This window comes from Macaca fascicularis, chromosome 16 (genome assembly GCF_037993035.2).
Source record: "Macaca fascicularis isolate 582-1 chromosome 16, T2T-MFA8v1.1".
Classification (NCBI taxonomy): domain Eukaryota; kingdom Metazoa; phylum Chordata; class Mammalia; order Primates; family Cercopithecidae; genus Macaca; species Macaca fascicularis.
Genome location: NC_088390.1, coordinates 13,068,493 through 13,096,437, shown reverse-complemented (window position 1 = coordinate 13,096,437; position 27,945 = coordinate 13,068,493). Strand labels below are relative to the sequence as shown.

Below are 27,945 nucleotides of genomic sequence, written 5' to 3'. Positions count from 1 at the left end.
CATCCTTTTTAGGAATGATTCTTACTTTAAAGGAAACCGGGCTTCCCAAGTGTGTACTTTCTGGACCCCCGCAACTGGTGAGTCTTTCCTGACACGTCTTTCGAAACCAACCTTTTCTTTTGTAATGTCAGTAACAAGAGTTTTCCTTTTTTGCAAATCAGTCTTCTGCCCTCCAGAGATACCTGGTCGTTGAAACGCTTCCCCTTTCAGGTTAAAATGAGTTCAAAGCCTGATTAACTGTGTGACCTTAAACGAGTTACTTTACCTTTCTGAGCTTTAGTTTGTTGATCTGTAAAATTACTATCATGTTTCGTAGAGTTGTTAAAGATTAAATGATGTAGCCCATATAAAGCACTAGATTGCTTTATTAGATTTGTTTGGCACCAAGTAGGCACACAAGAAAGGTCAGCTTTTGTTTTATTCAGTACATTTCTGACGTCTTCTTACCTTTCAGACCAGCTTATTACACTCGTGGGAAGTCGTGTGTGTGTTGTTGAATGTAACAGTTCATTTTCCAGTTCTTGAGAAAAAAGTCACCAGGACCTGTTAAGTCTTTTCCCAAAATAACGTTTGAAATCCATCCATTTGTCTCTTATCGAGGCTTTCCTTATCTCTGTTTTCTGCACCTGTAAACTACAGTAGCCTCCCATATCCATTCTCGTCTTCCTGTAATCCATCTGCCACACAGCAGCCAGAGAGGTCACATTAAGACAGAAAAGTGGTGTTTCACTTGCCACCCTAAAGCCTTTCATGGGCTCCCCATTGCAATACAATCCAGAACACCTGATATGGCCTATAAGTCCTGTAGGCCCCAGCCCCTACCCTTACTTCCATCTGTACCCATCGCTGAGCTGTAGCTGCATGGGCTGACTCTTACACCCCTCTAACTGTCTTCTTCAGGACTTTCGCCCTTCCACAAGTTCCCTCTGCTTCTTCTAATTGCTGCCTGTGTTGTTACTGAACTTTCAGGGCTCAGCTAGAGGGTCATTTACTCCAGAACTGTCTCCTTCTCCAGACAAGTTGGATCCCGGCCCTCTGTATTTTTCATTTTCCTTGCAGAGCACTTAGCATAATGCCACTAAGCTGTTTGTGTTATCATGTTTCATTTTGTCTCCTCCACTGGCATGATTAGAGCAAGGACTCCATCTCTTTTTCCTGCTGTGTCCTTGGCATCTGACATAATGGATACTCAGTAAATATTTGTAGTAAATGATGTTCAAAATACTTACTAAGCTTTGTTTTATGTTGATACCTATTGGTAACCTTTAAATACTTGAATAGTTGCTGTGTTCTACGTTTGTTCAGCCATAACTGCTCATTTCTTTGTTTTTCATTAGGAAAAATACCTCGAAGCAATCAAAATATTTTCTGGTCCATTGAAAGGAATAGAACTGGGTATGTCTTTGTGACTCATTATCTGGTATTTCTAACTCATATATACCCTGACCTCTCAAATTAGAATCCATTAAAAAATCAACATTAAATCTCAAAATCAAATGCTTCACCACCGTGAGATTTTTTTTTTTTTTTTTTTTTAATAGATGGAGTCTCGCTCTCTCACCAGGCTGGAGTGCAGTGGCGCGATCTCAGCTCACTGCACCCTTCACCTCCTGGGTTCAAGGGATTCTCCCGCCTCAGCCACCTGAGTAGCTGGGACTACAGGCGCGCACCATCACGCCCAGCTAATTTTTTGTATTTTTAGTAGAGATGGGGTTTCCCCATGTTGGCCAGGATGGTCTCGATCTCTTGACCTTGTGGTCTGCCCACCTCAGCCTCCCAAAGTGAGAAAGTGAGCTACCACGCCTGGCTGGAGATGTGTTTTCTAAATAGTGACATTTTCTGTGCTCCCACCTCATGCTGCAAAAATAGGGGCCAGGTCGGCAGCAGTGATTGAACAGCCGATGCATGCCTGTGGACATGCTGGGTAGCATTCTCCAGACAGCAGGGCTCTGCCTCAGTTCCAGAGGTGCTTCTCGTCATTGAGTTGCTTTGAGTTGGGGGCGGGGGTGACGAGGGGCTCCTAAAGGTTTTATGGCCAACTTTGTACATTGAAACGCAGCTCCAGCTGTGTAGCAGATGGGAAGACTCTTGATGGGAAGAGGCCTCACTGAGGATGCTAGCAGGGCCCTTGTCCTGGCACTGGTGTGCATCTGTGGCTTAATACTCCTCTTTTATAGAAACACTAATACTTTGTTTCAGAATAGACATCAGCTCCTCTGGTTGAGATGATGGGTTCCCTGGCTTCACAATTCTGTTTGTTAACTTGGGCCTCTGAAAGTCGAGTACTGGTTTCTTGTTCTTACATTTTTAATGGATAGTCACCAATGATTGTAATGTCTTTTCATCTGGCTGTAGTAAATATAAATGGCTGACCAAAATACACTTCTATTTATTTCCTAAAAATGGTAATCTCCTTAGAAAGTCTGGTTTTCATGTCAGATTCCCACCATAATTCTGAGGCAGTTCAGTTGCTCAGTGGTTGGTGATCCTGGAAATTACTCTTCCCACACATCTTCACTGATGCAATCGCTTTGCTGTTGTGTGCTTTTCTTGTAGCTGTGCGGCCCCACTCTGCCCCCGAATACAAGGATGAAACCATGACAGTTTACCAGATCCCCATACACAGTGAGTATGAAAGCCAGGTTTCCCAGGAGGAGGGTATAGGTCCGAGTAAAGAAAACATGGGTGAACATAGAAACTGAACACTTGCTTTGGGCACCCTGTTTTGTGTTCTGAGCATGATTAGAAACTTCAGCTGAGGAATTAAGGTATGGCCCCTGCCCTTAAGGAGCTTATAATCTTACGGATAAGCACATCTAACTCATGCCTAATGTTAGTGATTTTGCTTTGGAATATTAGATAATCAAGCACTCTCAGTAAATAGATTGCATTCAGGTTTGCACATTCATTGCTTGGAGGTTTTTTCCCACAGGCGTAAGTACCCTCTTTTGATGAGAGGATCATGAAGAGGTTTGCACAGATAGATTTTTTTTTTTTTTTTTTTTTTGAGACGGAGTCTTGCTCTGTCACCCAGGCTGGAGTGCAGTGGCCGGATCTCAGCTCACTGCAAGCTCCGCCTCCCAGGTTTACGCCATTCTCCTGCCTCAGCCTCCCGAGTAGCTGGGACTACAGGCGCCTGCCACCGCGCCCGGCTAGTTTTTTGTATTTTTAGTAGAGACGGGGTTTCACCATGTTAGCCAGGATGGTCTCGATCTCCTGACCTCGTGATCCACCCGCCTCGGTCTCCCAAAGTGCTGGGATTACAGGCTTGAGCCACCGCGCCCGGCCTTACAGATAGATTTTTTAAAATAAATAATGATTACAGCAACTTACAAGGGAGTTAGAAGCTCCTACAAATTCTGAAGTACCAGGGCCAGATGATGTGGTCTTAGCTTAGGAAAAGAGTCAGTCTTGTCCTTGAGCTTGGCTAAAGACATTCTTGTCTGGTTTTACTTACATATAAAGAGAGTACCAAGCAGTAGGGGTATTTCCTTGATAATACTAACTGATGCGATGCTTACCAAGTAGTGCTGATGGGTAACAGACCAGAGCACCCAGCAAAGGCCAGAGAAGTCCAGAACCTGGCGGAGATGAGGCTTATGCTGACTGAAGGCAGAAGGTAGCAGGGAGGGGAGGAATGAGTTGGAGCAATGGCACAGGTGCTCCTAGGCCAGTGCTGTGATGGGCTGATCAGCAGTCCCATTGACTGGCTCGCTCCTCCTGCTCAGATGCCTTCTTACACCTGAGGCCTGCTGTAGCCACCTCCAGCCTCAGTTGCATCCCTTTGTTCATTTCTAGCACCCTGTTCTCCGCTCCATTGCATGTGACAGGTAACTTTCACGTGTCACTTGTGTGATCGATGTTAACATGCTCAGTTTTGCTGACCATCGTTTTTTCAGTGCCTGGCAGCCCTCAATGAATGAACTTATGTTCATCATCGTTGCAGCTGTGCTTTAGTTTCTTAGAGCAGCGAATTTTTTCCCCATGATCTTGAGCCTTAACTAAATGTAAAACAAGGCTCCCTCTGGAGATAGGTACCCTTTAGGCCTATGTTTTTTGTGGGAGTCATAATAAATACAAATACGCATGTCTAAAACTCACATGCTGTTTATATAACACATTGTTGAGCTGGTACCATGGTCAAGGCTGTGAGCTAAGCAGAAACATGAAGATTAATGGACGTAAGTGCACCCCAGAAACCAGGTAGGAAGTTAACTAACTAGTTATTTCCTACTGTATAGTAAAAGGTGTGCTGATTTCATTGGCATTCTGGCATTCCCACATATAAACATCTGGGCCTCGACTCTCCGCTCACCTTGTGCAGTGTGTAATGTGGTGGTGTCTGTACTGACCAGGTGAACAGAGGAGTGGAAAGCACCAACCATGGCAGAGTCCAGAAAGGCCTCTCGGCAGGCTCAGTCCAGAGCGATCTTCAGACTCCGAGTCAAATGAGAGTGAGCCGCACCTTCCCCGTGGTAATAGTATAAACAAAACAGAGCGGCGGAAAAGCTCGTGTTTTCTTAATTCTCTGCCTCGTAATGCTTGAAGAGAGTCGTTATTATAAGAAAGCCACGTGTGTAAACAGATACTTCTTCCTGGGCTGCTTATGACTTGGCCCTTGGGGGGAATGAGAAGGGTTGTTGTAAAGGTGGTAGCCTGGAGCTTTAGTAACAACCAGTCCGCAGTTTTGGCCACAGGGTCTGGGTAGGCCCAAAACTGTTCTGTTTTCCCAGAGAACAGGGCCTGACAAACGGATTCGTTTTGTATTTTTCGTTAATGTAACTTTCATGCAAATTTTCCGTTTAATGTGGAAACTATAACTGCAAAGCCAATGAGACAGTCAAATCAGAGAGAGGATCTGCACCTCTTCTTCCAGAATGACAGCCCACTGGGAAATGGAGTTAAAAGTCCAAGTTTAGATTAACTCACGAGTTGGGCTGCTTCAGGAGTTTGCTGTCCTTAACAGAAGACCAGCGTTGGCAAAGCTCGGCAGCTCCTCTTTCTGTCCTGAGGTCTTATCTAGTGACTGAGAGCTGGCTGACCCCTATATGCTGTCTTTGTTTGGATGGCACTGGGTGAAGACTGACCCCAACATTTTCTCTGCAGGCCTTTGAACTTTTGTGTTATTTCACGTTATATGCGTTATAAAGCACATTACAATATGTTTTTCTCTCTCTTCTCCAGTCCCAGGTGAAATGTGTCATTTAAAAAAAATTTCACTTGCCATTCTAAAGTTTTTCTGGCGAGAGTTTTGTGTTTTTCATTTACCCAAAAAACCTCCGCATAAGTAGGGGGAGAAAAGTCTTCTTGAGTGTATTAGTGTCTTCAGCCTTTGTATTGGGACAGTAGTGTCCATTTAATTTTTATGCGAGGTGAAATTAGGTATCAGGTCGTAATCAGTTTGTGATGTCTTGACAACTTTCACATTTACCTTGTGATAATTAAATGTGTTTTTCCTCAGGTGTTAGCCAGAGAAGAGGGGTAAGGGACCCTTCCCTGGTCGTAGCTTTCATCTGTAAGGTAAGGGAGCTTTTCTGGAGGGCTGTACATGACTGGGGGCTTGGTCAGCGAACTCTGGTGTGCACTTTTTCAATAATTTGAGGGTAGCTGCTCCTGTTACCTGAGACAAGAAGAGAGAGCAGATCTTCAAAAAAACTGATGGAAGTCCAGGTGCAGTGGCTCACGCCTGTAACCCCAGCACTTTGGGAGGCCAAGCAAGGTGGATCACTAGGTCAGGAGTTCGAGACCAGCCTGACCAACATGGTGAAACCCTGTCTCTACTAAAAATACAGAAATTAGCTGGGTGTGGTGGCGTGCACCTGTAATCCCAGCTAATTGAGAGGCCAAGGCAGGAGAATCGCTTGAACATAGGAGGAGGTTGCAGTGAGCTGAGACTGCACCATTGCACTCCAGCCTGGGTGACAGAGCAAGACCCCATCTCAAAGAAAAAAAAAAATTCTATAGAAATGATACTGGCAATGAGCCTGCAACAAGTATCACTACTGACCTTTCATAATTGTCATCACTTGTAGGTTTCAGAGTTTAGATGCCCTGTTTCTCAAAATAACCCCATACTTTTATTTCCTTTTAAATTTTTTTCCAGTGCCCTGTCAGCCTCCATACCTTTTTTTTTTTTTTTTTTTTTTTTTGAGAGTCTGTCTCCATCGCCCAGGCTGGAGTGTGCAGTGGCATGATCTTGGCTCACTGCAACCTCCACCTCCTGGGTTCAAGTGATTCTCCTGCCTCAGCCTCCCAAGTACCTAGGATTATAGGTGCATGCCACTACACCCAGCTAATTTTTGTATTTTTAGTAGAGACGGAGTTTCACTATGTTGGCCAGGCTGGTCTCACTCCTGACCTCAGGTGATCCACCCGCCTTGGCCTCCCAAAGTGCTGGGATTACAGGCGTGAAGTACCATGCCTGGTCCGTATTCTTTTATATTTATCAACGATTGGTCCTTTTAGAATTCAGAAATTATTGAACGCAGCTGTGTTTGTTTTCCTTCAACTCCATCAGGCCTTTATTTGAAGTCAGTTTTAACTCTGTTGTACTTTATTTCATTCCCCTGCAATAGCTAAGGTCTAACATCAGATTGATTGGAATATTAGCTAGCATTCACAAAGGCCTAGATCTGTAACTCTGAAATTGGTCAGATCCCATTAAAAATTTTTGTTACAATGAGCTGTTTGTAAGATCCGACTGGTGGCTTATTTTTAATAGAATTACACATTAAAATTTTATCAATACAATTCGCAACAAATTTGTCTAAATACGTGAAAAGATTTCATTGCCTTCTTGTGGGATTAGATTATTTTTTAATGTTGATTTTGAAATATATTTGGAATTTTTATCTAAATTCTAAAACCTACAAGTGAAAATAATAAAGTAGTAATTTTAGTGGCAAGATCATTGCCGGTATCATTTCTGTCGATGTATATGAATAATATGATTTTCCTAAAAGTTAAGTACTATTGTTAACAGGCTTATTACTTGTATGTTTTTGAGTTTTAGACAGCAAAATCATTTTTTAAAGTTTTAAAAATATTTTTGATAATCTATGTTTATACTGTTTTTTAAATTGTTTTATATGGTAATCTTTAAGTCATATTCCTGCTTTTTCCTGAATAGCTAACAGTGAGCATGATGAGAAGTGACAAGCTCACTTTTACACACCCGGGCAGTTGCCCTATTATCAGGCAGCCGTTCCTAGGGGCTGCCAGCTGCCAGACCTGGCTTTTCCATCTCCTTCCTTGCTGTCTTCTGCCGCTTCTGAGGGCTGCTGTCACTGGATTAGCCCGTAACCCCTTTCCCCTCTTGTAATTAATTTGCTGCTCTCAGGTGGGGTTTTGGAAAGCAATAAAGCTGAGCTAGGTCAAGTTCCAGGAGTCTCCTGGCATGAGGACCTGAGAAACTCATCTGATGGAAGACCTTGGCTTTAGGCAGCTGGTGCACTGTTGGGGCGTTGTGGGCTGCGTTCTGGCTCTCAGCAGCCTTCCAAATATCTGCATTCCTCAGAGAGGAACATATTTCCATGGGTTGAGTTCAGCTCTAGGGAGATGGGTTTCCCTGCCTTAAGTCTGCAAGTACCTTTTTTTTTCTTTCTTTCTTTTTTTTTCATTTTTTGAGACGGAGTCTTGCTCTGTCGCCCAGGCTGGAGTGCAGTGGTGTGATCTTGGCTCACTGCAACCTCTGCCTCCCGGGGTCAAGCAATTCTCCTGCCTCAGCCTCCCGAGTAGCTGGGACTACAGGAGCACACCACCACGCCCAGCTAATTTTTGTATTTTTTTAGTAGAGACGGGGTTTCACCATGTTGGCCAGGATGGTCTGGATCTCTTGACGTCCTGATCTGCCTGCCTTGGCCTCCCAAAGTGCTGGGATTACAGGCATGAGCCACCACGCCCAGCCTTTTTTTTGTTTTGTTTTGTTTTGAGGTGGAGTCTCGCTCTGTCGCCCAGGCTGGAGTGCAGTGGCACGATCTTGGCTCACTGCAACCACCACCTTCCAGGTTCAAGCGATTCTCCCAAGTCAGCCTCCCAAGTAGCTGGGATTACAGGTGCTTGCCACTATGCCCGGCTAATTTTTTTTTTTGTATTTTTAGTAGAGACAGAGTTTCGCCATGTTGGCCAGTCTGGTCTCAAACTTCTCACCTTAGGTGATCTGCCAGCCTGGACCTCCCAAAGTGCTGGGATTACAGGCGTGAGCCACCACGCCCGGCCATGAGTAACTTTTTAACTTCAGGGAGTTAAAAGAAGCTGCACATAGTTGATGAAGATTTTTTTTTTTTAATTTATTTTTTTTAAATTTATTTATTTTTTATTATTATTATACTTTAAGTTCTAGGGTACATGAGCATAACGTGCAGGTTTGTTACATATGTATACTTGTACCATGTTGCTGTACTGCACCCATCAATTCGTCAGCACCCATCAACTCGTCATTTACATCAGGTATAACTCCCAATGCAATCCCTCCCCCCTCCCCCCTCCCCATGATAGGCCCCTGTGTGTGATGTTCCCCTCCCCGAGTCCAAGTGATCTCATTGTTCAGTTCCCACCTATGAGTGAGAATATGCAATGTTTGGTTTTCTGTTCTTGTGATAGTTTGCTAAGAATGATGGTTTCCAGCTGCATCCATGTCCCTACAAAGGACTCAAACTCATCCTTTTTTATGGCTGCATAGTATTCCATGGTGTATATGTGCCACATTTTCTTAATCCAGTCTGTCACTGATGGACATTTGGGTTGATTCCAAGTCTTTGCTATTGTGAATAGTGCCGCAATGAACATACGTGTGCATGTGTCTTTATAACAGCATGATTTATAATCCTTTGGGTCTATACCCAGTAATGGGATGGCTGGGTCATATGGTACATCTAGTTCTAGATCCTTGAGGAATCGCCATACTGTTTTCCATAATGGTTGAACTAGTTTACAATCCCACCAACAGTGTAAAAGTGTTCCTATTTCTCCACATCCTCTCCAGCACCTGTTGTTTCCTGACTTTTTAATGATTGCCATTCTAACTGGTGTGAGATGGTATCTCATTGTGGTTTTGATTTGCATTTCTCTGATGGCCAGCGATGATGAGCATTTTTTCATGTGTCTGTTGGCTGTATGAATGTCTTCTTTTGAGAAATGTCTGTTCATATCCTTTGCCCACTTTTTGATGGGGTTGTTTGTTTTTTTCTTGTAAATTTGATTCAGTTCTTTGTAGGTTCTGGATATTAGCCCTTTGTCAGATGAGTAGATTGCAAAAATTTTCTCCCATTCTGTAGGTTGCCTGTTCACTCTGATGGTAGTTTCTTTTGCTGTGCAGAAGCTCTTTAGTTTAATGAGATCCCATTTGTCAATTTTGGCTTTTGCTGCCGTTGCTTTTGGTGTTTTAGACATGAAGTCTTTGCCCATGCCTATGTCCTGAATGGTATTACCTAGGTTTTCTTCTTGGGTTTTTATGGTATTAGGCCTAACATTTAAGTCTCTAATCCATCTTGAATTAATTTTTGTATAAGGAGTAAGGAAAGGATCCAGTTTCAGCTTTCTACTTATGACTAACCAATTTTCCCAGCACCATTTATTAAATAGGGAATCCTTTCCCCATTTCTTGTTTCTCTCAGGTTTGTCAAAGATCAGATGGCTGTAGATGTGTGGTATTATTTCTGAGGACTCTGTTCTGTTCCATTGGTCTATATCTCTGTTTTGGTACCAGTACCATGCTGTTTTGGTTACTGTAGCCTTGTAGTATAGTTTGAAGTCAGGTAGTGTGATGCCTCCAACTTTGTTCTTTTGACTTAGGATTGTCTTGGAGATGCAGGCTCTTTTTTGGTTCCATATGAACTTTAAAGCAGTTTTTTCCAATTCTGTGAAGAAACTCATTGGTAGCTTGATGGGGATGGCATTGAATCTATAAATAACCTTGGGCAGTATGGCCATTTTCACGATATTGATTCTTCCTATCCATGAGCATGGTATGTTCTTCCATTTGTTTGTGTCCTCTTTTATTTCACTGAGCAGTGGTTTGTAGTTCTCCTTGAAGAGGTCCTTTACATCCCTTGTAAGTTGGATTCCTAGGTATTTTATTCATTTTGAAGCAATTGTGAATGGAAGTTCATTCATGATTTGGCTCTCTGTCTGTTACTGGTGTATAAGAATGCTTGTGATTTTTGCACATTAATTTTGTATTCTGAGACTTTGCTAAAGTTGCTTATCAGCTTAAGGAGATTTTGGGCTGAGACAATGGGGTTTTCTAAATAATACAATCATGTCATCTGCAAAGAGTGACAATTTGACTTCTTCTTTTCCTAACTGAATACCCTTAATTTCTTTCTCTTGCCTGATTGCCCTAGCCAGAACTTCCAACACTATGTTGAATAGGAGTGGTGAGAGAGGGCATCCCTGTCTTGTGCCAGTTTTCAAAGGGAATTTTTCCAGTTTTTGCCCATTCAGTATGATATTGGCTGTGGGTTTGTCATAAATAGCTCTTACTATTTTGAGGTACGTTCCATCAATACCGAATTTATTGAGTGTTTTTAGCATGAAGGGCTGTTGAATTTTGTCAGAAGCCTTTTCTGCATCTATTGAGATAATCATGTGGTTCTTGTCTTTGGTTCTGTTTATATGCTGCATTATGTTTATTGATTTGCGAATGTTGAACCAGCCTTGCATCCCAGGGATGAAGCCCACTTGATCATGGTGGATAAGCTTTTTGATGTGCTGCTGAATCCGGTTTGCCAGTATTTTATTGAGGATTTTTGCATTGATGTTCATCAGGGATATTGGTTTAAATTCTCTTTTTTTGTTGTGTCTCTGCCAGGCTTTGGTATCAGGATGATGTTGGCCTCATAAAATGAGTTAGGGAGGATTCCCTCTTTTTCTATTGATTGGAATAGTTTCAGAAGGAATGGTACCAGCTCCTCCTTGTACCTCTGGTAGAATTCAGCTGTGAATCCATCTGGTCCTGGACTTTTTTTGGTTGGTAGGCTATTAATTATTGCCTCAATTTCAGAGCCTGCTATTGGTCTATTCAGGGATTCAACTTCTTCCTGGTTTAGTCTTGGAAGAGTGTAAGTGTCCAGGAAATTATCCATTTCTTCTAGATTTTCTAGTTTATTTGCGTAGAGGTGTTTATAGTGTTCTCTGATGGTAGTTTGTATTTCTGTGGGGTCGGTGGTGATATCCCCTTTATCATTTTTTATTGCGTCTATTTGATTCTTCTCTCTTTTCTTCTTTATTAGTCTTGCTAGCGGTCTGTCAATTTTGTTGATCTTTTCAAAAAACCAACTCCTGGATTCATTGATTTTTTGGAGGGTTTTTTGTGTCTCTTATCTCCTTCAGTTCTGCTCTGATCTTAGTTATTTCTTGCCTTCTGCTAGCTTTTGAGTGCGTTTGCTCTTGCTTCTCTAGTTCTTTTAATTGTGATGTTAGAGTGTCAATTTTAGATCTTTCCTGCTTTCTCTTGTGGGCATTTAGTGCTATAAATTTCCCTCTACACACTGCTTTAAATGTGTCCCAGAGATTCTGGTATGTTGTATCTTTGTTCTCATTGGTTTCAAAGAACATCTTTATTTCTGCCTTCATTTCGTTATGTACCCAGTAGTCATTCAGGAGCAGGTTGTTCAGTTTCCATGTAGTTGAGCGGTTTTGATTGAGTTTCTTAGTCCTGAGTTCTAGTTTGATTGCACTGTGGTCTGAGAGACAGTTTGTTATAATTTCTGTTCTTGTACATTTGCTGAGGAGTGCTTTACTTCCAATTACGTGGTCGATTTTGGAGTAAGTACGATGTGGTGCTGAGAAGAATGTATATTCTGTTGATTTGGGGTGGAGAGTTCTATAGATGTCTATTAGGTCTGCTTGCTGCAGAGATGAGTTCAATTCCTGGATATCCTTGTTAACTTTCTGTCTCGTTGATCTGTCTGATGTTGACAGTGGAGTGTTGAAGTCTCCCATTATTATTGTATGGGAGTCTAAGTCTCTAAGGACTTGCCTTATGAATCTGGGTGCTCCTGTATTGGGTGCATATATATTTAGGATAGTTAGCTCTTCCTGTTGAATTGATCCTTTTACCATTATGTAATGGCCTTCTTTGTCTCTTTTGATCTTTGATGGTTTAAAGTCTGTTTTATCAGAGACTAGGATTGCAACCCCTGCTTTTTTTTGTTCTCCATTTGCTTGGTAAATCTTCCTCCATCCCTTTATTTTGAGCCTATGTATGTCTCTGCGTGTGAGATGGGTCTCCTGAATACAGCAGACTGATGAGTCTTGACTCTTTATCCAGTTTGCCAGTCTGTGTCTTTTAATTGGAGCATTTAGTCCATTTACATTTAAGGTTAATATTGTTATGTGTGAACTTGATCCTGCCATTATGATATTAACTGGTTATTTTGCTCGTTAGTTGATGCAGTTTCTTCCTAGCCTAAATGGTCTTTACATTTTGGCATGGTTTTGCAATGGCTGGTACCAGTTGTTCCTTTCCATGTTTAGTGCTTCCTTCAGGGTCTCTTGTAAGGCAGGCCTAGTGGTGAGAAAATCTCTAAGCATTTGCTTATCTGTAAAGGATTTTATTTCTCCTTCACTTATGAAACTTAGTTTGGCTGGATATGAAATTCTGGGTTTAAAATTCTTTTCTTTCAGAATGTTGAATATTGGCCCCCACTCTCTTCTGGCTTGTAGAGTTTCTGCCGAGAGATCTGCTGTTAGTCTGATGGGCTTCCCTTTGTGGGTAACCTGCCCTTTCTCTCTGGCTGCCCTTAAGATTTTTTCCTTCATTTCAGCTTTGGTGAATCTGGCAATTATGTGTCTTGGAGTTGCTCTTCTCGAGGAGTATCTTTGTGGCGTTCTCTGTATTTCCTGGATTTGAATGTTGGCCTGCCCTACTAGGTTGGGGAAGTTCTCCTGGATGATATCCTGAAGAGTATTTTCCAACTTGGTTCCATTTTCCCCCTCACTTTCAGGCACCCCAATCAGACGTAGATTTGGTCTTTTTATATAATCCCATACTTCTTGCAGGCTTTGTTCATTTCTTTTTCTTCTTTTTTCTTTTGGTTTCTCTTCTCGCTTCATTTCGTTCATTTGATCCTCAATCGCTGATACTCTTTCTTCCAGTTGATCGAGTCGGTTACTGAAGCTTGTGCATTTGTCACGTATTTCTCGTGTCATGGTTTTCATCTCTTTCATTTCGTTTATGACCTTCTCTGCATTAATTACTCTAGCCATCACTTCTTCCACTTTTTTTTCAAGATTTTTAGTTTCTTTGCGCTGGGTACGTAATTCCTCCTTTAGCTCTGAGAAGTTTGATGGACTGGAGCCTTCTTCTCTAATCTCGTCAAAGTCATTCTCCGTCAAGCTTTGATCCGTTGCTGGCGATGAGCTGCGCTCCTTTGCCGGGGGAGATGCGCTCTTATTTTTTGAATTTCCAGCTTTTCTGCCCTGCTTTTTCCCCATCTTTATGGTTTTATCTGCCTCTGGTCTTTGATGATGATGGTGACGTACTGATGGGGTTTTGGTGTAGGTGTCCCTCCTGTTTGATAGTTTTCCTTCTAACAGTCAGGACCCTCAGCTGTAGGTCTGTTGGAGATTGCTTGAGGTCCACTCCAGACCCTGTTTGCCTGGGTGTCAGCAGCAGAGGCTGCAGAAGATAGAATATTGCTGAACAGCGAGTGTACCTGTCTGATTCTTGCTTTGGAGGCTTCCTCTCAGGGGTGTACTCCACCCTGTGAGGTGTGGGGTGTCAGACTGCCCCTAGTGGGGGATGTCTCCCAGTTAGGCTACTCAGGGGTCAGGGACCCACTTGAGCAGGCAGTCTGTCCCTTCTCAGATCTCAACCTCCGTGTTGGGAGATCCACTGCTCTCTTCAAAGCTGTCAGACAGAGTAGTTTGCGTCTCAGTTGATGAAGATTTAAAGGAGAAAATGAAAATCAAATGTCATTCGGCACTCAAAGGCCTACATGTCATTTCTGACTTTTTTCTGTTACTGTGTGTGAAATTTTTTTTTTCTTTAAAATGATTATGAAGTTTTCTGATAGAATTATTGTTTGCCTTTCTAAAATAATAATATATTACGGGGTTTTTTTTTTCTTTTTTTGAGACAGAGTCTCTGTCGCCCAGGCTGGAGTGCAGTGGCGCGATCTCGGCTCACTACAAGCTCCGCCTGCTGGGTTCCTGCCTCAGCCTCCCAAGTAGCTGGGACTATAGGCGCATGCCACCACGCCTGGCTAATTTTTTGTATTTTTAGTAGAGACGGGGTTTCACCGCCTTAGCCAGGACAGTCTTAATCTCCTGACCTCATGATCTACCCGCCTCGGCTTCCCAAAGTGCTGAGATTACAGGCATGAGCTGCTGTGTCTGGCCTATTAGGGATTTTTTATTGTAATTTTTCTCCAAGATAAAAGCAGTGACGTTATATTGCCAAATAATTGAAAAATACAAGAGAAATAAAATCATCCATCCTTTTGTTAGCCTATCACTGTCATTGAAATATTATGTTACATGGCAGTTTGCTTGTTGGTTGCTGTGTTAGGCAGTGCCCTGGTGACATTCCTTTAGCTATGGAGGAATGTAGAATGACAGAACAGTGTTTCTCCTCAATGATACTTGAAGGATATTAACTTTCATATTGAATTACATTTTATTAAATTTATGAGTTAATGCTGGGAAATAAAACACTGATTTAAGTCATTTTGGCTTTTAGTACTAAAGCATTTGACAATAAATGACTTTTTCAGAATATAGTATACCTTCTGAAAGCAATAAAGGTGTTTTAATGAATTGTAAGCAAATAATATTATTTTATTTTTTATTTTTTTTGAGATGGACTTTCGCTTTTGTTGCCCAGGCTGGAGTGCAATGGCGCGATCTTGGCTCACTGCAACCTCCGCCTCCGGGGTTCAAGTGATTCTCCTGCCTCAGCCTCCTGAGTTGCTGGGGTTACAGGCATGCACCATCACGCCTGGCCAATTTTGTATTTTTAGTAGAGACAGGGTTTCTCCATGTTGGTCAGGCTGGTCTCAAACTCCTCAGGTGATCCTCCCGCCTCAGCCTCTGAAAGTGCTGGAATTACAGGCGTGAGCCACTGCGCCTGGCCAGCGTTATTTTTTTTTTAATCTGGAAAAATACACTTCTAAGAAAATTGATTAAAACCAAACTTCTTCATTAGCCGCTAAAATCACATTTATGTTCTCTTTGCTGCAGCTTCACTTAAAGAGAGGAAGCTTCCTGGTGCTCAAAGCAAAGGAGCTGGGCCTTCCAGTGTGAGTGTGGGGGCGAGGCTTCTTGGGACCCACTGGGTACACCTTTCCACTTAAGGAAATCTCATTTCACGGAGGCCGTGCCTCTTCATTTCAGTGGGACAGCTGCCATTGCTCCCATCATTGCTGCTGTCAAGGAGGGGAAAAGCATCACTCATGAGGGAAGAGAGGTGAGATGCCTGGTTTTCTTGATGATTCAGCAGTTACAGGTAGGGTCCGGAATGCTGGGCAGATCTGTCTGCTTCAGGCCCTACAGACACCACTTTTGAAGGACATAGAACAGTTTGGACATCACTCAGCTAAGTGACAAAATGTCCTCTTTTATCTGTGTTTGTCCTGCATGTCAACACGGCTGCATTCGAGCAATTTTGTAGATTGTCCTTTTAGGAGCTGGTCATCCTCCTCCTTAAAGGGTGCATGCTTTCCCTGGTACTTGAGCTCAGGACAGTGTCTAACAACAGACCCCATATGGATGGGCCTGGGGTTTATGGTCCAGAGGAATGTCACCGTATTCTTTGTCAAGATATTTCCTCTGACTTCTAAGGAGATTAGGACCAGTGGCCACAGATTGAAGAAAACCTTAATGCCAAGCCTCCTTTCCTGGCCAGTGTAGGCCTGAAGTGCCTCAGCCTGACAGTTACCTATTTAGGTATCCACAAAGAGACCAGAAGGGTGTTGATGGTGATGTGTAAAGTTGGTTTTGTGCTTTGTTTACCTCTCAGCCCGCTGGATAGGATATGTCATGTTAGCAGTTGCGTTGAAGGCAGTTCAGTTTGGTGGCTGAGCTGTGACCGCAGTGGACGGGCTTTTTTGATTTTGCAGATTTTGGCTGAAGAGCTGTGTACTCCTCCAGATCCTGGTGCTGCTTTTGTGGTGGTAGAATGTCCAGATGAAGGCTTCATTCAACCCATCTGTGAGAATGCCACCTTTCAGAGGTAATGAGGGGTCTCTAGGGTGGGAGAAGTGAGAGCTGAAGCACAGCCCAGCATCGACATGGGCATCTTGTGGCAAGAGCCGTGTTTCTGGGAAGGCCCACTGTCTGGGTTTACAGTTCACAGGCCAGGACTCCTGCCTTAAGTCACTGTTGGTAGTTGGTGGGCTCTGGTGTACACAGCCTCAAAGTGAAATTAGAAAAGGTTGAAAACTAGAAACCACTGAGGACTAGAAATTCAGCTAGAACTCTTACAGCTCTTATACTAGAAGAAATTCTAGAACTTTTTTGAGTTCTAACTAATGCCCAGATTATTTTGAACTGAATTAATTTTCTTCCATTACCTGCATTGAAACAAATGAGGTGAGTCAGAGTGTGTGAGACTGTCGTGGTCAAGAGTCTGTGTTATGGGATGGAATCACAGCTGGGGAATGTCTTTTGGGCCACCAGCCACTCTGTTTTTTGTCCTCCATCAAAGTTATCCAGTTTTGCAGTTCAGCTTTCACCCCAGGTGGAATCATCTTTGACTCACGTATCTGAGTTTGAGTCTTTTCCCTCACTTTTAATGGTTTACTTGTTTTTTTCCTGTTCCTAGTTTGTATCTACCTGGATTTTTTCACTTGTTTTTTTCTACTTACCACAACAAATCCTTTTGGGCTGCTGTACCCCTTCCGAGTCAGAGTGTTAGGAGTTGGTCTGCTTTATTCTCTGTGGGTGAATGTGGGTGCCCTGGTAGCCTGGGCTTTGTATTTTAATCAAGTGTTGGGCAGCAGAGCCCAAAACTCATTTCAGTGAATGAGGTGTTGTTTGAGAGCCATGTGCAGATGCATGGTGATGGTGGGGTAGATAAAAGTAGCTACCGTGTGCATTTCTTTTTAAAGGGAACTGGAGGGAAACGCATCGGCATGTTAGTAAGTGCTCTGTTGTCCAGGTGGTGGAATTTCAGACGATTTTCATTTTCCGTGCCTGTGTCTCAGGTCCTCTGGAAGACAGACACCAAGGTGGCACTGGAGGTGTAGGAGGTTTATTCGAGGAAATGCTCGTGAGAGGGAAAGGAGAGCGGGAGCAGGAGGAGGCAGGGAGAGCCTGGGTCTGGCTTTGCAGGTCAGACCCCTATAAGGAACTGCAGTGCTGAGAAAGGATCACTCAGGCTGACTGGAAGGCCCAGAGCAGAGCTTGCCAGATAGAGGAACCCCGTGTCCATTGGAAATGGCCCAGCAGCAGGGTCTGCTGTGAGAGCATGGCCTGGGTGTGGAGCCTGTCACCTCACTGCAGTGCCCACAGAGGGCCACACGATGCCCCTCCCTGACTGCATGGTCCCTGTCCTTGTGTGTCCTGAGTCTGCATCACTTTGTAAAGCCCCACTTTTCTGCCCAGGTACCAAGGAAAGGCAGATGCCCCCGTGGCCTTGGTGGTTCACATGGCCCCAGAATCTGTGCTTGCGGACAGCAGGTACCAGCAGTGGATGGAGAGGTATGGAGCCCAGCCCAGCGGCACTTGGGGTAACTCTTCTGGGCAGTGGTGGATTCCCCTCTCCTCCCCTCTTGCTCTTTCAAATGCTACCTACCCTTCTGCGCCTGCCTAAACTTTCTGTGGGATTCCTGCCTTGCCAGAATTCTAGGCGTCCCAGATCTGTGCAACACTTAGGAAGACAATGCACCGCTAGGTGGCGCAGTGTCCACACGATTCCATTTATTTTACATCCTCCACACTCTTCAGGGTGTCTGAACGAATACTGCTGTTTGGTTGAGGATTCCAGAAGTGAATCCCAAAGAAGAGATTGCAGATATGAAATGACAGCTTCCATTTACTGAATGCCCACTTTGTGGGAGGCAGTGTGTGAAACACCCTTCATTTCACTTCATTTCCTCTAGGGTCGTCCCCAGCAGCCCTGGGAGGTAGATGTTTAGTCACTGGAAGGAGAGGGAGCTTCACTTTTTCCTCAGGACATCGCTGGCCAGGGCCAGGTGGAGGTGTATGAGTTGAGCTCGGGTGCGGGGTGACCTTGGGCTGCTTTTTGGCCCCTGCCTGTGTCTCCCCACATGGCCCCTTTACCTGCCCCTCGCTGCATGGCCTGCTCTCCTGCTGTCTCTTTCATTCCTCAGGGTTGGAGTCCCCTATTTGTATGCCCTGGACATCATCTTTTTCTTGTTTTTCCTCTCTTTCTTCCCAGCACACCTGAAAGGCAGCTGAGCTAGGGAACGCCGGGCTTTGAGACAGCAGGAGTGGGACCATGTTTGGCCATGTAGTAACACTGTTTGGGGCAAGTCACTGAACTGTTTGAACACCTCATCCACATTACCACTCCCGAGCTCAGCACCACTCCTCGGGGAAGTGCTTCCTAACAAACGCTGCAAATGCCAGCTCTGTTTCATTGCAGGTTTGGGCCTGACACCCAGCACTTGGTCCTGAATGAGAACTGTGCCTCAGTTCACAACCTTCGCAGCTACAAGATTCAAACCCAGCTCAACCTCATCCACCCAGACATCTTCCCCCTGCTCACCAGTTTCCCCCGTAAGGTAGTGTCTCAGACCGGCCCCTGGTCGGCCCAGCTCTCACCCCCTCTCTTTCTCTCCATGAATGCATTTTGTCTCTTTCAGAAGGAGGGCCCCACCCTCAGCGTGCCCGTGGTTCAGGGTGAATGCCTCCTCAAGTACCAGCTCCGTCCCAGGAGGGAGTGGCAGAGGTCTGTGCCATCTTGAACTAATGGAATCGTCTCAGTCGGGTTGGGAAACATTTCTGTAAATAGCCACATAGTAAATGTTTCAGGAGGCTCTCCAGACCATATGGTCTCTGTTGCAACTATTCAACTCCGCTTTGAGCACAAAAGAGCCACGGACAATAAGCTAATGAATGGGCTTGGCTGTGTGCCAGTGCGAATTTATTTAGAAAAGCAGCCTACTCCAGGCTGGGTTGAGGTGGGCGGATTGCGGCCAGTAGTTCTCCTTTTCTAAAACTGCCTTGCATGGAAATAGCAGTGATAGAGCTCATGTGTTTCACAGTATAGAAAATAAGAAATGTATGATGAACAAAGTCACCCATAATCCTGCGGCCCAGAGATAATGGTTGATAACATTTTGTGTTTCTTGATTTGTGTATGTGGGTTTATGGCCTGACAGTCTTTTCCTGTGTCACTAAATAGTCTTAAGTAACAAGATTTTTATTGGTATTCCAAATAGGGATGTTTGCTCATTTGGGATGTTTCCAATTTTTTGCTGTTTTAATGAAACAATAAATGTCTTATATATAAATCTTTGATGGGAAGTCTGTTCCCTTCAAGTCATTCCTAAATGTGGGATTACCGGCCCAGAGTGTGACACTTGTTAAGGTACTTAATAAATGTAAAATGCCATCTTGAAAGCCTCTTCCAGTACACTCCAACCGGGAAAGTGAACAGCCTTACTGCCCCACATCTTAATTGTAACTTTTTTTTCTTTTTGAGACCGAGTTTCACTCTTGTTGCCCAGGCTGAAGTACAATGGTGTGATCTCAGCTCACTGCAACCTCCGCCTCCCGGGTTCAAGCAATTCTCTTGCCCCAGCCTCCCGAGTAGCTGGCATTACAGGCGCCTGCCACCACGCCTGGTTAATTTTTTGTAATTTCAGCAGAGATAGGGTTTCACCATGTTGGCCAGGCTGGTCTCGAACTCCTGACCTCAGGTGATGCACCTGCCTCAGCCTCCCAAAGTGCTGGGATTACAGACATGAGCCACCATGCCCTGCCTGTTTTAATTTTTAAAGATCTGAACCTTGATTTTAAGTTGCCTGCCCACTCCACAGTGTTTGCATTAGAATAGAGCATGTGCTGGATTATGACTGGATGCTGTGTGCTGTTGAGGTTGGATACCTGGGGCCCTTTAAGAGACTGTAGTAGCAAGACTCGGGCCCACAGCGACATCACGGGGTTAAAGAACCTGGTGTCCATTTGTCAGCATCTGCACAGGCTCTTAACACACAGCAGCAATTCCCAGCCCTAGCCGACATTCACATTTACCTCATGCTTGTGAAAAATAATGCATAGGGCCTGCCCCAGACCTAGTGAATTGGATCTTGAAAGTTAGGCTTGGGACTTAGACAAGCTCCCAGATGATTTTAATGCTGTGCCAGGTTGAAGAGCCGCCTGTCCAAGAAGTTGTCACTCCGTGTGATCTGGGGCTTGCTAGGAAAGTGAGATCTCAGTGTAGAGCTGCTGAATTGGCTTTTGCATTTTGCCAAGGTTCCTGGATGTGAACGTGAGTTTCAGAGTCCCTCCTCTAGGGGCTCTGCTTCTCAGCTGGGACCATTTACCCCTTAGAGGATGTTTGCCAATGTCTGGAAACATTTTTGGTTGTCACAGCCTAGGAAGTAGAGGTTGGGGTCCTGCACCAGGACAGCAGCACTGGCCACAGGGAAAGAAAAAAACGTCTTGCCCTGAGCATCAGTAGTGACTGGCCCTGAGGCAGAGCGAGGCAGCATCCAAAAGGCGGTGGAGCAGAACTGCCCCAGATCCTAGTCACTTACCCTTCAGTGTTGATCGGAAGGAACTTCCTGCAGCTTGTCCCCCTGAATTTATTCTGGACATCCACATTAGGGTCTGCTGAGGCCATATACGCCGTCCGTCACCTGAGATGCTTCTCTCTCCCCCTGCAGGGATGCCATTATTACTTGCAATCCTGAGGAATTCATAGACGAGGCGCTGCAGCTTCCCAACTTCCAGGAGAGCATGCAGGAGTACAGGAGGAGTGCACAGGACGGCCCAGCCCCAGCAGGTGAGTGGGAGCCCGCAGAGCAGCCTTTCTTTCCTGGGCTCTGCCCCCTCCTGCTGTTTTCACAGCATTGAGTAGAGTGCTGGCGGGGCACATTCTAACCTGGCTTTTCAGTTTAATCCAGGGCTTCTCTACTTTGGCTCTGTGTTAGAATTATGGCCATTGGAGGAGGGGGCTTTGTGGAGTTTAAGAATCCCAATTCCTGGCTGGGCGTGGTGGCCGGTAATCCCAGCACTTTGGGAGGCCGAGGCGGGAAGATCATGAAGTCAGGAGATCGAGACCATCCTGGCTAACATGGTGAAAGCCTGTCTCTACTAAAAATACAAAAAATTAGCCGGGTGTTGTGGCGGGCGCCTGTAGTCCCAGCTACTTGGGGGGCTGAGGCAGGAGAATGGTGTGAACCCAGGAGGCGGAGCTTGCAGTGAACCAAGATTGCGCCACTGCACTCCAGCCTGGGCGATAGAGCGAGACTCCGTCTCAAAAAAAAAAAAAAGAATCCCAATTCCACCCAATCAGAGCATTTGGCGATGGCACCCCAGCATTCTTGACAAGACACGCATTGAGTGAAACAGTTTAGTGAGCGCCTGTGGAAAGAGCTTTGAACAGGGACTTGGCTGGCAGGGATCTCGTCCTGGCTTTGTGGATGCACATCCCTGGAGGATCTTGGCCACGTCACTCAACTGAGGCTGAGGGCCGGGCACAGGCTTTGGAACCATCGGGTCTCCCTGGATTTTGAATCCTGACCCTGCCTCTTACCATCTTCACTGGAAACCTGGGCCTCTGAGTCTGTTTCTCCCTTGTGAAGCAGAGCATTTCCTACCTGATAGAACTGGAAGGATGAGACCGAAGTGCATGGTCTTGCAGTAAGAGCTGGATGCAAGGCACACACTGCTCTCTTGAAATAAATGACAGTTCCCAGCATAAAGAAATGTCATTTTTTAAATGTAAAAGAATGACAGCAATTCTTTTGAAGAAGGGACTGGAGAATTTATTTGTTCTTCTTCTCAGCCCTTTGGTGACAAATAGCCAGTGGGTCCCACACTGGTGTGAAGTCCTTCGTGTGGGGGCGGTTGCCAGGGGCCTGCCAGTCCCCTTCCTGGGAAGCTGGACGGAACTGTGTTGCTTACCCATCTGTCTTAGTATGTTTTTTATTATTATAAAAGAATATGTGAGACTGGGTAATTTATCAAGAAAAGAGGTTTATTTAGTTCGTGGTTCTGCAAGGTCACGGCCCTAGCTCCCAGTGACGGTTTTCACGCTGTGCCATAACATGGCAGAAGAGGGCAAGTAGGAAGTGGACGCTTGTGAAGATGGGAACACCTGGGCCGCACCCTGGCTTTATAACAACCGCCTCCCCCGGGAACAAATCCATTCCCTTGAGAAGTACTCCAGTCTCCTGAGAGCCAGTACCTAACTACTGCAGCTCCAAGCCACTCAGGAGGGTCCGTCCCCGTAGCCCAAACACCTCCCACTAGGCCCCGCCTCCCAACACCGCCACACTGGGGAGCACGTTTCCACATGAGGTTTGGGGACAAACCAATGATACTCAAAGCGTTGCACCTTCTCAGGGCTGCATGCTGGCTCCCTTTTGACCCCAAGGAACGGATTGTTTCACATGGATTTTTTCACAGAGAAAAGAAGTCAGTACCCAGAAATCGTCTTCCTTGGAACAGGGTCTGCCGTCCCGATGAAGATTCGAAATGTCAGTGCCACACTTGTCAACATAAGGTATGCTGCTCTCCCAGGAAGCATCCTTCCATCAAAGGCGCGTTTCCTTTTTAAACAAAAGTCCTGCTGCACTCACCAGTCGATTTGAAAATGCAGCGGTATCAAGCCCTGTCACTTGTCATGTCGCCTGGAGTGTCTAGGAGAGGAGCGTGGCCTTACTGCATTTTATAGCCTCAGTAGCAATGTTTTTACCCTGGGAATCACCACAGTTCATCCCATGATGTCTTTTAATAAAAATAGCTGATATTACTGTGTGCATTACACCTAAGAAATCATCTCGTTTAATTTTTACATTAATCCTATGAAGTGGTGAGTAACTACCCATTTTGTTGAGGGGTGAACCGATGCTCAGAGAGGTGACTTGCTGTAGTTCCTACAGCTGGTAAGTGGGGCATCTGAAGTTTGAGCGGGGACTTGGGGTCTGGATTGCTACCTGGTATTGTCCCCCAGCTATCTGTTGCTAGTATGTTAAAAAGCTTTAGGGTTCTGCACATTTGTGTTCAGCCCCTTTATTGGATTCCCCTTGACATGTTTTTTAGTTGATTCTCTTGGGTTTGCCTGGGGTCATTTATCAGCAGAGAAATTAGTCAAACGCGTTGTGAAATGTACATGTTACCTCTGCAGATAGTATGTGAAGAAAATAAGATTGTGCATTAGTAGGTTTGTTTTTAAATTTTGCTTTGTCATCTTAGATGCTAGTGATGGATGAGAAACAAGCAAATAGTGCATTAAATACATACAGCAGTGACGAGATGTGCCCTGACATCAGAAATACACTATCTGGGGGTGTGTTTCTCTGTGGACGAGGACATGCAATAAAGCAGCTTGGAGTGAGCCAGCCTCTCCCGGGGGCTGAGATCCTGGGGGAAGAAGGGCTTTGTAAGTTGCTGACCTGACCCCCCTGCAAGTGGCTTTTGAACCGGCTGAAGCTAATGGGAAGGTGCTATTGCCACCTTGTGTCCCAACTCCCTTTTCCCCGGAAGGTCATGTCTCAGCACTGAGGCTTCTCTCTGCAAAATGGGTGCAGCCCTCTCCGTCTTCCTGGCTCCTCCCAGAGAAGGAAGAAGGCCAGAGCGGGTCAGCAATCTCTCTGCCTTGGAGCAGAGCTTCTGAAATGCACTGCACATCAGAATAGCCCAAGAAGCTTGTCAGAATCCAAGCTCCCAGAGCCCTGCCTAAAACCAAGTCAGAAACCCCGAGTGACACCTGGGAGTCTGCGTTAACTAGCTCCCTGAATGAAGCACCTGCAGCCCGCCCGGCCCCAGGTGTCTTTGAGGACATGAACTGAGGAAACCCCGACCGCATGCAAAGGGGGAAAAGTCCGACAGCAGCTGGGCCTAGAAACAGTCTCATATGGCCCAGTGTCTGCCCTGGTATTCTCAAGAGAGGCTGTGGCCACAGTCAGTCTGTGTAGTCAGATTTATTGTTAGGACTAAATGCTTTAAGCCTCCTATAAACTTTTTTTTTTTTTTTTTTTTTTTTTTTTTTGATGCCCAGCCTTTGTGTAAGTATACTTGAAAGGGTTTCAGGGTTCCATGTATAATCCTTTGCTGTAAACAGGATGACACATGTAAAATTACCTTTACGGTTCAATTAATTGGCTTTTATATTAGCTCCTCAAAGAAAAGCATGAGAGCCAGACATTTCTACAGCTGCTTCCTGGTCTTGTCCAAAGCAGACATCAGCCTCTGAACTGTCGGCAGCCCTCCCAGTGGCGGTGACTCTTGCTCTTCTCTTCTGTAGCCCCGACACGTCTCTGCTACTGGACTGTGGTGAGGGCACGTTTGGGCAGCTGTACCGTCATTATGGAGACCAGGTGGACCGGGTCCTGGGCAGCCTGGCTGCCGTGTTTGTGTCCCACCTGCACGCAGATCACCACACGGTGAGTGTTGGGCTGGACCACAAAGCTGGAGCCTGGAGGAGGCACTGCCACACTGAGTTGGCCCTTTGGCCGCATCTTTTCCTCTGCTTCCCTAACTTGCCCAAGCTTTTCTTACTCATCTCTAGCTAGAAAATGGTCTTTTACAAAACTCCACATGGTCCTTCTGTGCCACAGGAATGTCTTCTCTATTTAGTTCCTTTCCTGCAGCAGGACAGCTTTGGGTTTACCCAGCCTTGAATTTTGAATCTCACATGGCCTGCTCAGAGGAAGCTTTGGCCAGATGCCGGAAGTGTGGCTATGAGACCCTCACCTTGGTCTCCTGGGGGTGCTGGGCCCTGGGCCATTGCCCTCTTCCCAATACGGGTCCCATTGCTTTCTGCCTATGACATTTCAGGGTCATGGCGCAGGGGGCTTAGCATGTGCCACCCCCACTGCGGCCATGTGGGAGGCTGGTGGGTGACATAGGGCTGGCAACTCCTGCAAGAGGGAGGGCTGCAGACCCTAACCCGAAGGAGATCATCCTCGGGCCTGGCTAATGCATGTTTCCTGTTTCCTTGCCAGGGCTTGCTAAATATCTTGCTGCAGAGAGAACGAGCCTTGGTAAGTGCGGCACTTCATCGACGTTTTGAGTTCCAGTGGTTTACACGTCATCCGCCACGCCTGTTGGCCTCCAGCGTTTATTGAGATGTTCCATCGTTGAGTCAGCACTTGGATTTTTTGTTTCAGGCGTCTTTGGGAAAGCCATTTCACCCTTTGCTGGTTGTTGCCCCCACCCAGCTCAAAGCCTGGCTCCAGCAGTACCACAACCAGTGCCAGGAGGTCCTGCACCACGTCAGGTGAGCATCCAGGGCAGCCTGGCCCCTGGGTTGTTGCTTGCTTCCACCTCCTTCAGAAGCTCAAGGTTGACACTGGGGCAGTTACCACTATCCCCCAGGAGCCTTGCCCTTGACATTGTCCCAGAAGGCAGAAGCAGGAGAGAAGTGCTCTGGCTGAAGGACAGAAACCATTAGATAGTTCCCACATCATGCTTATTTTCTTAGAAGCATTTCTTCCCAGTCCTCATTTGAGTTCTGAGCTGCTTTCTAAACATTGACAAGCTTTTCTTCATGAGAGTTCCGGAGCCAAGCACCCAAATAGTGGCTAGCACAGAGACTGTCCAGACCAGGTGTGTGGCCAGCGGGAGGTGGCACCATCCTCACCCCAAGGGGAAGGAGTCCCCTCTGCTGGAGTCGCCCGTGGCCTGTGCTGCCTGAGCTGGAGGCGGTATTCACCTGCTGGGTCTCTCCCAGTGGCCCAGAGGCTTGGGTTTGGCTCTTTGTATTTGACAGCTGTTTCTTCATCTTAGGGACTATGATTTCAATCATGTTTCTACCTAAGAATGATTTTGGGGTTCTGCAGCCAAAGACTTAAACTTTGGTTCCAGATGTCCAAGAAATGTTTTAAATGTTTTGTCTTTTTACAGTATGATTCCTGCCAAATACCTTCAGGTAGGGGCTGAGATCTCCAGTCCTGCAGTGGAAAGATTGATCAGTTCGCTGTTGAGAACATGTGATTTGGAAGAGGTAAGGGGCACCACCGCAGGCATCGTGGGGGCGAGATGGGGAGCAGAGCTGCAGAGCCCTCCAGCCCCACCCTTTTAGTTTCAGACCTGTCTGGTGCGGCACTGCAGGCATGCGTTTGGCTGTGCGCTGGTGCACACCTCTGGCTGGAAAGTGGTCTATTCCGGGGACACCATGCCCTGTGAGGCTCTGGTCCAGATGGGTGAGTAGAGGAAGAAGCCAGCCACCGTGAGGTTGCTCTGGGGTTTGTGTCGCTGGAGGTGAATGCAGCTGAGTTTGTGGGGAAACAGCAGCAGAGGCAGGAGACTCAAGTCCCTGCCCTCAGAGTCTCTGGTTGTCATCCTAATAGGCAGACCCAGGGCCAGGGGAGCCGAGTGTTGAGACCAGGAAACAGCACGTGACTGAGGCCTGTGTGCTGTTCTTGCAGAGAACTCCGCCCTGATCCTTGTGCTTTTTCTCCAGGGAAAGATGCCACCCTCCTGATACATGAAGCCACCCTGGAAGATGGTTTGGAAGAGGAAGCAGTGGAAAAGACACACAGGTAGCAAAGGCTGGTTAGTCCTTGTCCCCCATATCCTCCCCCTCCCCTACTATGTGACACTGAGCAGCCATCATTTGTGTCTCCACTGATGTGGTGCTGCCCTGCTTCCTATCAAGGGCTATGGGGGCTTCCTTGACCTATGGCAATGCTCACAGGCCCTTGGCCTTTATTTTTGCACAATTTTCTAGGCAAGGTTCTAGAGTGAGGCACAGTTTTTTGAAAGCATTTAGAAATAGCTGAATAAACTCTAAACCACGTCAGAGAATTGCCAGGAGAAGGTGGGGGCTGGGGGACTGAATCTTGGGCTGTTAATTTCGACGAAAGAGTGCATTACCCCAGGTGGGCCCTGTGCTTTCTCTTTGGGTGCCCTCATAGACAGATTTGGCAGCCAATACAGAGGGTGAGCTTCATTCAGGGGAGTGTGTGAAGGCTCTGGCCCTCAGGGGAGATTGTGCTGGCTACAGAGGTGCCCATTAAGAAAACCCACCAGCTTCCCCAGGTACCCTGGCAGTTGACTGCCAGGGTCTGTGCCACTCTTTGCAGCCTTGCACTTGGGTTCAGCTTCAGTCTGCTCTGTCCTTTGCCCGCAGCACAACGTCCCAAGCCATCCGTGTGGGGATGCGGATGAACGCGGAGTTCATCATGCTGAACCACTTCAGCCAGCGCTACGCCAAGGTCCCCCTCTTTAGCCCCGACTTCAACGAGAAAGTGGGAATTGCCTTTGACCACATGAAGGTCTGTATGTCACGTGGGCAGCACGGGGCGGGGACGGGGCAGGGAGACGGGATTCTACACACTGAGTAGGACAGTCAGCTGGAGTTAGCTTTCTTCTTTGGGGCCACCGTGGGAAAAGGGTATCTACCCGTCACTAACCAGGTCGAACCACGCTGGGTTTGCTGGTGAGACCCACCTCCTGCAGGGGCCAGCTAGTCTTAAGTCTCAGTCCACTGGAAATTTCTGAAGAGTCTTTTCAGGCCTGGACTGCTCACACAGTCATGGCATTTGAGCCTCAGCACAGACCTGTGAGACAGGTGGTTGCCTCTTGTGAGTGGGAAAGCCAGGCCTGAGCTTTGGCCTTCCGGAATGAAGGGGCGGGGCCCGAACCAGGCCTCCTTTTTCAGGAGCTTGACTTTGAGAGCATCTAGACTGCTTTCCCTTCCCTCTCCGGAGGCCCTTAGCCAGGCCTGGCGAGACTCTGTCCCTTCTTTAGAGGGCTCCCTCCATGCGATGCTTTTTTCCATTTCAACTGTGACCTGTTGGCTTGTGCGTAAGGAGGGGGCGTTGGCGCTGCTGTGTGAGCGCATGACTGCATCTCTCCCAG

General features: G+C 46.1%; 1 protein-coding gene across 2 annotated transcripts in view; it reads left to right on the top strand.

Moving 5' to 3' along the window:
* The window catches only part of ELAC2 (elaC ribonuclease Z 2), a 31,567-nt gene that overhangs the window by 2,201 nt on the left and 1,421 nt on the right, over positions 1-27,945 (top strand). The window contains exons 4-23 of one of the 2 annotated variants that reach the window (XM_005582932.5): positions 13-77; positions 1,338-1,395; positions 2,557-2,625; positions 4,356-4,475; positions 5,462-5,520; positions 15,184-15,242; positions 15,337-15,409; positions 16,062-16,174; positions 17,548-17,643; positions 18,551-18,689; positions 18,774-18,856; positions 20,799-20,917; positions 22,546-22,642; positions 24,386-24,524; positions 25,086-25,124; positions 25,251-25,360; positions 25,987-26,086; positions 26,165-26,285; positions 26,546-26,624; positions 27,215-27,359. In XM_005582932.5, the coding sequence (XP_005582989.3) occupies positions 13-77; positions 1,338-1,395; positions 2,557-2,625; positions 4,356-4,475; positions 5,462-5,520; positions 15,184-15,242; positions 15,337-15,409; positions 16,062-16,174; positions 17,548-17,643; positions 18,551-18,689; positions 18,774-18,856; positions 20,799-20,917; positions 22,546-22,642; positions 24,386-24,524; positions 25,086-25,124; positions 25,251-25,360; positions 25,987-26,086; positions 26,165-26,285; positions 26,546-26,624; positions 27,215-27,359 (1,883 nt within the window). Of the gene's footprint in view, positions 1-12; positions 78-1,337; positions 1,396-2,556; positions 2,626-4,355; positions 4,476-5,461; positions 5,521-15,183; positions 15,243-15,336; positions 15,410-16,061; positions 16,175-17,547; positions 17,644-18,550; positions 18,690-18,770; positions 18,857-20,798; positions 20,918-22,545; positions 22,643-24,385; positions 24,525-25,085; positions 25,125-25,250; positions 25,361-25,986; positions 26,087-26,164; positions 26,286-26,545; positions 26,625-27,214; positions 27,360-27,945 lie in introns of both variants that reach the window. The other variant, XM_045375324.3, reaches the window with a different exon arrangement.